This window comes from Petromyzon marinus, chromosome 57, assembly GCF_048934315.1.
Source record: "Petromyzon marinus isolate PM22_M1 ecotype Great Lakes invasive population chromosome 57, UKy_Petmar_22M1.pri1.0, whole genome shotgun sequence".
Lineage (NCBI taxonomy): Eukaryota > Metazoa > Chordata > Hyperoartia > Petromyzontiformes > Petromyzontidae > Petromyzon > Petromyzon marinus.
Window position 1 is genome coordinate 8414027 of NC_133723.1, and position 9889 is coordinate 8423915.

The window sequence follows — 9889 nt, forward strand, 5'->3', positions numbered from 1 at the left end:
GGGCAAGGGCGGCGTAGCTCCATCTGGATTCCTCAAGGATAAAGTAAATATTCAGATTCTGTTTAAATATCACGATTCTGTTTAAAGCCCGCCTCAAGACGCGCTACGTTCCTCTTGCAAACCCGTTCTCCTAATTAGCTCCTATAGCTTCTCAGTTTCCTCTGCATGGCCGTTGGCCAACGATGTATTTGTTTATTTATTGTTGTGATCTACAACGCAGCGAGTGCCTTGCACAGAGGCGCTACATAAATGTAATTTATTGTCACGATTATCCTTTCAATCACGTCGTTCGGTGGTGGAGGGGGTAACACCAACAATACCGGCACAAACAACTACCGCCACGTTTATGTATGTACTAGCGGTAAGTACCCGGCATTGCCCGGGCGACAGACACACACATCGACCTACACACACAGACATTGACCCACACACACAAAGACATCGATTTACACACACACACATATGGACTCACACACAGACATCGACTTTAGATACACACACATGGACTAACACACACACACATGCACCTACACACACAAACACAAAGAAATGGACTTACACGCTCTCATGGAGCCACACACACATTTGGACTGACACACACAGACACATCGACTCACACACACACACACATGTATCTTCTTTGTTCTTCTTTGGTTCTTTCGGTAAAGTCACGTAGAATGAGAATAAAATAATAAATTAATAAAATAAAATAACACAATAAAATCCTCACGACGTTTCGGCCACAACACAAGTGGCCTTCATCAGGTGAAGGGACGAGACTGTCTGGAGGACAGCACACTCGCTCCAGCGCTGTCCTCGAGATAGTCTCGTCCCTTCACCTGATGGAGGCCACTTGTGTTGTGGCCGAAACGTCGTGAGAATTTTATTGTCATTTTATTTGATTAATTTATTATTTTATTCTCATTCTACGTGGTGACTTTACCGAAAGAACCAAAGGAGATGAATCCTTGCAGTCACGAAAGCTTTAAATCGAAATTTACACCCATGTATGTTTGTTGAACTTCTATTGCACCATACGTGGCCAAACGTGCTAATGGGAAGTGCAGGAGGGATGGGGTGGTCATCACCACGCCCGTCCGCCTTTGTCTCCCCTCCCCAATGCTGGTGTTTACACACACACCACACCCGGTACGAATTAAATTCAAGGCCGAGTCGACCTAGCGGAGGTCCAGGACCGTTTCAGATAATTGTTAACTGCTATTTGGCCTCGAGCGGAAAACTCAGGTCGCCGAGTTCGTAACGCAGTGCGCTAACGGCTACGCCACCACTCCCTATAAAATGTAATTAATTACATAAAGGTGGCGTTTAGATTATTTGCCTGCTATGAATTTCCAAGTGATTAGCCACTTTGCTGAGCTATCGTTTGCGATAGCCAGGTAGCTTCTGAAAAAGCGCTATATAGCTCAGTGGGCCTTACCTGGTAAAATAAAAAGAGTTGATAAGTTTCATCCACTGCACGTGATTAGAACCGAGTTCTCAAGGGCGTGACGCGTTGATGGATCAAGGCACGGTCAGATGTGTTCTTTGGCAAGCAATACATTTCCAGGCCACTTCGTTGGGGCTCTCATTCGTGATGGCCAGCTCAATCCTCCAAGAGAACTACACAGTTCGGTGGGCCTTAGCCGGTTAAAAAAAAAAAAAACCCGAAGGAATACAATCGTTTCGGTTTTTTTTTAGTTCGTGCCCCCCTCCGCGGCTCCCAAACGCAGAGCCGATGGGTCTGCTGCACGTGCCTCAAGGGGACGGACGGCGAGTGCTGTGGGTGCTGTCGCTGCCCGTGCTGCTGCTGCTGACGCTGACGGTGCCCGACTGCCGCGCGCGAAGCATGCGCCGCTTCTTCCCCGTCACCTTCTTCATGGCCGCCGTGTGGATCAGCGCGCTCACCTACCTGCTCGTGTGGATGGTCACGGTCACGGGTGAGTCGGGGTCTCGCGCGCGTGCGGTGCACGTAGCCGACCGTGGCTAATCGGAGGTGCGGAGGAAGGACAACAAACTAAACACAAAAAAGTAGTTCTAAGGAAGTGAGTTTTCAACCGAGATGATGATTCAAAAGCTGCACAGCTTCCAGTTGCTTCCCCATATCGGAAGGAAGAGCGTTCCAGACGGCCGCGGAAGTGCGGTGACCCTCTTTGTTCGACGGCCAGACAAAAGCGAGGATGGTCGCGGTTGCGGGTGAGTCTGATCTCACCATCATCGTCACCGATAGTGGTGAGATTGTTTACGATCATCACCGTCATCAGATAGTGATCATCACTGACATAAACATCGATCGGATGTTCCTTACAGATCACCGATAGCATTGCTTTGAACTCAGACCGATATTTCAAAGAGAAGGCATTTTCCTTTTACAGACATCCTGCAATATATACGGAACGGATACGTTCGTGACAAGTTGTCCATGAAGAGAAAACAATTCCCTAAAATCCAGTTGCTTTATAACGAGGGGGGTTTTGTCCTACCTGTCAGTTCACTGGCATTGAATTCAAGGGAGCCTGACCCCGCCGATGAGACACTCGCCCCTCCGATTAGCACGGCTGTCTACGTAACGGTGCAAAAGAAGTTCAACATACATGCTCAGTGTCGAAACCGGTCCAGCGTTTTTTTGCTTGTACTGAATCGGTGCTACTGAAATGATGCACTCCCATAAAAGGTCGTGTGGCTGATGGGTTTGTGTGCAAGAAAAGATCTTTTAAAAAATATGTCACGTGGAGGGACCAATATGGGAAGGAGATGTATTGTCTGCTTATCTGTTTCGTTACCTATTACAATGGCTTGCAGTTTAAAGGCCTACATTCATAATTCAACAGTGGGTAAGCTGAAAAGGCCAAATTGGTGCACATCTCTGAAGGGCATGATTTATAATACCGACTTATCCCTTATTAATATTGGCCGTCCCGTATTGCCGTAAGCTGGCATTGAAATTATAAAAATGCCATTTAACCCCCTCCCTCATTTTTGTCCCTTCAAATGAATCGTGCAATTATCAGTGTAATGGATCACAGCACAGTCTTCTTGCTGAGTGCTTTCGCACTTATAATCTGGCATTTTTGCTGCTGCTGCTGGCAGGAATTTGTATGACAAAATGACGAATGTAATTTTTTGTTTACGCGTTCGCTGCTCATTTTAATTCTCCCACGTTTTATTCCGATTGTGCCGTTGGCCGCGGGGCAATGGCGAGCCCTTGCCTTGGCGAATGGGCGAATGGCCCACGGAAGCGGATATCACCGAGCCACTTTCCGAGATCCCTTTTGCAAGTGGCATCTGGTTCTACACACCTCGCGCGCAGTAAGGGCGCGGCACTTACCACCTGCCATATGACAGCGCCGTGTTCGTGGCGGATAAACTGACATTCCGATTGTCAGAGCTGAGACCGAAACTTCGTACGATGGGTTTTGTTTTGATTTGTGCAGTCATCGGTGACCGGGCCGGTGCAATGTTGTGAATTGAAAGTGGGGAAACCAAAATAAATAAATTGGAATCTACGATTTGGTTGTATCCGGGTGAAGAAGTGGCACAGTGGGCACTGATCTATGAACCTGATGAGTTCGATTCCTAGCCAATGACTAACATCAATGAACGGCAAGCGATACCTTAAACAGTCCTGCGCAACCCCCCTCCCCCCTTCACTGACCAGCAGTGGATTGACAAAAGGGGGCTGTTAACGTGCGTGAATGAATGAATTTCGCGATAAATCAGCGGTTGCCAACTGGCGTCTTCCCGAGCCGCATGCGGCTCTTTAAATCCAGCACATGCGGTTGTATCGAAGGAGCGTAACGTAGAAACGTGCAATCACAGTAGTAGCAGAGAATAATGAATGTGTCCCGTGCTGTGCTGAAAACTGTCAATACAAGGACTCCTCTACTTACGAACGAGTTAGATTCCAGAGGTCTGTTCATAAGTCGATTTGGTGTAAGTCCAACTTTACTCCTGCCGATTCCAAACGTGTTGTACGGCATTGTACACTAAACACAGGGAATGGCTTTCAAAGTTGTATAATGTGTAGATATAGATGACACTGGTTCTTCACGTTCTGCAGATGTAGATGCCACTGGTTATTCACGTTCTGCAGATGTAGATGCCGCTGGTTCTTCACGTTCTGCAGATGTAGATGCCACCACCGCCATCAATTGCGCGGCGGTTGTACTTACGACTCTCGGTCCCAACAGGCAACGTGACATACGCACAGGTTTGTTCGTATCTCTGAATGTTTCGTAAGTCGAATGTTTGTAAATACAGGAGTCTCTGTATATATATCCACGCACACACACATATATACACTTTATCGCTTTGAGGGACTAGTGGGTATTTTTTTGGTCTTTTGGCCATTACAGGTTGGCCATCCCCGCCATGAATGAATGTAAGATCAGTGATAAATGATCGTCAAATCCCATTCACAGGGGTGGGTTAACTCAGCCCATCTCTCCCTCCGGGGGCCTTGCCATAGATAGGAACGTGGAATTTCCAGCTGTAAGCGCTTACAGTCGCTTACAACACAGGGTTGTAAGCGGCAGATGAGTACCGATGCCCCGGTGCTCGTTTGAGCAGTTAATCACTTTTGACTTTTTGACCAATGTCAAAACATAATTGATGTGATCTTAAACAAAAAGATGAACAAGTAACATCAATTTTTAAGGTTCATTTTTAAATAATCTAAACGCGTGACGTCGATTCTAAACGTGGAGGGCGGAAAACCCGGAGGACCCGGAGAAAAAAATCCACGCATCCACAGAGAGAGAGAGAAGACGCAAACTCCAAATACAGTATACAGCAGGCGTGGTGGTGGTCGGGATCGATCTCACGACCTCGTGCGCACCGGGCGAGGGAGCTAACATCTCGTTTATAAATGGGATGGATGCGAGACATCGCGTAAAGATTTCGGACATGCTCTACACTCCCGGCGCCCTTTTTCGGCACCCTCAAAAGGGAAACCCTTTGATTTGTGGTACTGTAACATCTACAAAGACCCGGGTTGCCTCTTGCCAGGGCTGCGTGCGTGAATATAGATTTGTGTGCACGCGCGTGCACAGTGTTTGGGGGGCGTTATGGGGAGGGTTGGTGCAGTGGTTTTAGCGCACTGCGCCTGCGAAGCCAGTGACCCGAGTTCGATCCCTGGCCACGGTCAACATCAGTGGCCAAGGGGCCGTCCATAAATGACGTCACGCACCTGGGCGGGGGGGGGGTCAGACATTTGTGACGATGTGTGACGAGGGGGGGGGGTGGGGTTTGAGAAATGTGACGTCACATCAAAATGCGCAACTTTAAATAAATAGTTTAACACGTAGGCTTTCGCGACCAATATATATAATTGTAATAACAACACTCCTACAACATCAGAGTGCAGCGCCACGTTAAATACGCACTACAATGACAATAGTTTAAAGCGATTTGAAGCATGTTTATTTTCAAAATGGAAATATGGTTTTGGGGGGGGGGGGGGGGGCAGAGCTTTGTGACGTCATATTTGAGGGGGGGGGTCTGACTTTTTGTGACGCCGTGTGACTAGGGGGGGGGGCAAAAATCGTCCAAAATCGCGTGAAGTCATTTATGGACGGCCCCCAACATCTGAACTGGTTCTGGGCCCCCTCTGTGCACTGGTGTAGACCAGTGCACAGAGGAGGCAATTGCACCCCCTTCTTGTGTTGTACCGGTCTTCATGGGTGCTGTCTAAGCGCTTCCCGCGGCAGCATGTGGAGGGGATCTTCGTCTTGTATGATGTGCGTGCGCACGTGGGTTTGAGCATGCGCGTTGCGTGCGTGGCCATGCTTGAGTGTGTGTGTACATGTGCCTCATTTGTGTATATTAGTGTTCTCAGAATGCTTGAATCCACGACTGTGTGTGTGTGTGCGTGGGGAGCGGTATAAACCCGGCGACCCGTGTTCATTTCCCGCTCACGTCCAACACCAGTGACGAATATCTGAACCGGTCCTGGGCCTCCTCTAGGTCGACTCAGCCTCAAATGAGTACCTGGTACGGTGTGTAAACATCGCTGCTTCGGGAGACAAAGGCGGCCGGTCGTCATGTTGGTCACCCCACCCCCTCGTGTGTCAGAATGCCGGCCTTCATAGGTGCCACTCGCGAAGTCTGGGGCACCGCGGTGGCTAAGAGATGTTAACTACCTCGCCCGGTATACAGGAGGTCGTGAGTTCGATTCCCAACCCTTGACGCCTGCTGCTGCTGCTGTATATTTGGAGCCTGAATGTTCTCCCCGTGGTCGCGTGGATTTCCCCCCTGGGTCCTCCTGTTTTCCCCCTCCACATTTACCATCAACATCGCGCGGTTTCAGAGCATTCGGCTGCCACACATCGCCACGTGATGGTAAGCCACTCGGTCGAGCTAGCATTTGTGATGGCCAGGTTCGCTTGTGGAAAAATAACAAAAAAATGTTGTTCATAGGGGAATCTTTGTCTTTTTGTCTGTTGTGCAGGCGAGACACTGGGCATTCCGGATACGGTGATGGGGCTCACCCTGCTAGCCATCGGCACCAGCCTCCCAGACACCATCACCAGTCTGCTGGTGGCTAGAGAGGGTAAGTGGCTGTCAACAAACAACAACAACAACAACAACGACAACAACAACGACAACAACGACCACAACAACAACAACAACGACAACAACAACAACGCAGCCAGCCTCCTCATGGCCCCTTCCCAGTGGTGTAACGATCGTGGGGGGCAAGGGGCTGCTGCCTTGCCCCCCCCCCCCCCCCCCACGTGGCCAAAGCTACAGATGTAAAATTACAGCAGACGCTTATTCAAAACCCGGTTTAAATGTATTTGTACGAAAATGCTTTTTATTCACGTGCCACGTTTTATTTTGAATGTGATTCGAGCGGCGGCAGAGTGTGGTACAGCCCGCCAGCGAGACAACTTTACCAACAAAAAACTTTTGCGAGCCACGTGCTGGGTTGCTGGCCGCTCGACGCCATCCTCCGCCTGCCCCCCCCCCCCCCCCCCCGCCCGCCCCACCACCGGCCCTCTCCCCTTGTCATTCTCCATCCGCTCCTATCGCCACAGGCAAGGCCGACATGGCCATGTCCAACATCGTGGGCTCCAACGTGTTCGACATGCTGTGCCTGGGCCTTCCCTGGCTGTTGCTCACGGCCTTCGTGTCCCCGTCGGGCCCGGCCCACGTGAGCAGTGCGGGTCTCGTCTACTCGGCGTCGTCGCTGCTGATCTCGCTGGCGCTGCTGCTCGCGTGCGTCCACGCGGCGCGCTGGCGCCTCAGCCGGCCCCTGGGCGCCGCGTGCCTCGCCGCGTACCTCGTGTTCGTCGCCGTCGCCGTCCTGCACGAGGTCGGGGTGCTGGGCGGCGACCCCGCCGCCCGCGTCTGCGGAAAGTGAACCCTGAAGAGCCCTGGAGCACGAAGCCGCGGGGGGGACGGGCGGTCGGTCGGTCGCTCGCTCGCTCGGTCACTCGCGCGGTCGGTCGCTCGATCGGTGAGTCGGTCGGTCAGTTGGACGCCCGGTTGCTCGCTCGGGCGGTCGCTCGCTCGCTCGATCAGTCGAATGGTTGGTCGCTTGGTTGCTCGTTCGGTCAGTCGCTTGGTCAGTCGCTTAGTTGCTCGTTCAGACGATCGCTCGGTGGGTCAGTCGCCTGGTCGGTCGCTCGGTTGCTCGTTCAGTCAGTCGGTCGCTCGGTCAGTCACTTGATTGGTTGCTCGGCTGCTTGTTCAGTCAGTCGGTCGGTCGGTCAGTCACTAGATCGGTCGCTTGGTTGCTCGTTCAGTCTGTCGGTCGCTCGGTCGGTCAGTCGCTTGGTCGGTCGCTCAGTTGCTCATTCAGTCGGTCGCTCGGTCGGTCGCCTGCCGCCTGTCCAGAGTCCGGCAGAATTCAGGAGTGTCTTGTTGTCGGTTTTGTCCCAGTCACAGGAGTTAAGCTACACGGACAATAAAGGTGATAGCGAGTTGTGCGTTTAACGCCCGCAGTGTTGCACCCTGCAGATGATGCTGCGTTGGCAGTGGCGCCCAAAGCACAAGTAACAGAAACTCAACACCGTCCCTCAATGACAAATATATCTAACGGACGACGGTTCGGGCAATGGCCCTTCTTCATGTGAAAGACTATCATACGTGCAGTATCCATTGTGTGCTTCGTGCATGGCCACGGTGCGTGTGGAATGCATTTTGCGTCATCAATGCAGTGCAGTCATGTGACACGTGCAGGGCATGGTCAGAGAATCAATCCCAGGGTCACAATGGTGCTTTTCGCTATTTTAAAAAATTATAACTATAACTGTTTTTTTATTTCACCAGCTAAGGCCCACTGAGCTATGTAGTTCTTTTACAGAAGCGACCTGGCCACAAGCGATGGCTCAACGAAGTGGCTCATCACGTGGAAATTTACAGCAGCCAAATACTCCAAACGCGTGTTTCTAAATGCCGAGTTAAAAAAAAACCGGAGGACATGGAGAAAAATCAACGCGACCACGGGGAGAGACACACGCAGACTCCGAAATACATAAGTGTCAGGGTCGGGATCGAACCCACGGCCATCCTGCATACCAAGCGAGGTGGTTAACATTTCACCACCGCGGCACCCTAGCCGATGCGTGTACCATTGTTCTGCTTTGGATTGCCAGGTTAGTGGCATAGCCTGGCCTTTCCGCAGTGGAGAAAACAACCTCCTCTTGAGTTCCCTCACTTGCACCTGCCTACCTTTCCCTCTTCCCCGCTTGCTGTTTGAACTGTCTGTCTCTCCCCTTGCCCGCCCAAAGACGCCCCGTGGCCTCGTTATTCTGAGCCTTGGCTTGTGTCGGATGACTCAGGAAGAGCAAATCGTTGTTGCTCATTGAAAAACAAAAGAGATATGTACAGTACCTTTCGTGAACTCCACTGCTGGACAAAAACAAAATAAACATTCCCCGAAATCATGAATCTGGAATTTCGTTTGAAGTTCACGGAAACTCGCTCTCCTGTTGTTTTATCACTTGACGCGGAGACGTTCGTGAAACGTCGCGGTTTTCAGCGTTCATTTTCTGAAGCTGTACCTCCCCACCCCACCCCCCGCCCTCCCCCCAACTTTCGACGTGAGATGAGCGCACCACGTGGGGGCTGCAGGGAAGTCCCGTCGTTTCGAAGCCGCGATTCGTATCGCGTTTAAAAATGTCACCGTGCGCACATTCACGCGAGGCGGTGGCACGCGGGGGACAGCGATTGTCGAGTTAATCACGCGCCGCGTGATTGGAAGGCGCGCTCCGTGGATTTTTAATCGTCGGAAAAGTCATCCGTGCGCGGTGCTAACCCGCCCGTGCTTCAAAACGAATTGCGCCCGCACTGGGTTTGAGCCGGTATCTTCTGCTCCAGCCCACACTCTCCGGCGAGCAGGAGCCCACCGCCGTTGGCTGCAGCAGCGTGTACAAAATTCTCCGGCGCGCGCCGTGACGGGGTCCTGCAAGATCCGACCGCGTCCGTCGAGAGCTCGCGGAGCTGCATGGGCTTCCGGTTTGCGGAGCGAATGCGTTCTGAGGTCACGCTCGTCACACACACAAAATGTTTGCCACAAGTGAGGCGCAATGCCTCGCTCATCTTGTCAAGGAACGTAGACCATCATCACGCCAACTGTGGTCACGCTCGCAGCGGCGGCTTTTGGCTGATGGCCATCGAGCGAGGACGGTTACCGCATCGCGCGCTTTGGGATGCGCTTCTGCGGCCGTCTGGAACGCTCTTGCGATACTGGGAAGCCACTGGACTGGAGCGATGCACTTTTACACGTCAATTGAAAACTCATTTCTTTAGAACTGCTTTTTGTCTTCAGTTTGTTGTCCTTCCCCGCACCTCCGATTAGCACCGTTGGCTACGAGAAAGAAGTTCGACACACGTTGGCGAGCATCGTACGTAAGTAAGTAAGTTGAACTTCTTTCGCACCGTACGT

General features: G+C 51.6%; 1 protein-coding gene across 1 annotated transcript in view; it reads left to right on the forward strand.

The window, feature by feature from the left end:
• Positions 1-8892, forward strand: part of SLC24A5 (solute carrier family 24 member 5) — a 29364-nt gene extending 20472 nt beyond the window's left edge. Inside the window, exons 8-10 of the mRNA XM_032975862.2 lie at positions 1731-1937; positions 6446-6547; positions 7035-8892. Coding sequence (XP_032831753.2) covers positions 1731-1937; positions 6446-6547; positions 7035-7360 — 635 coding nt within the window. The 3' untranslated portion in view covers positions 7361-8892. The remainder of the gene's footprint in view (positions 1-1730; positions 1938-6445; positions 6548-7034) is intronic.
• The last annotated feature ends 997 nt before the right edge of the window (positions 8893-9889 follow it).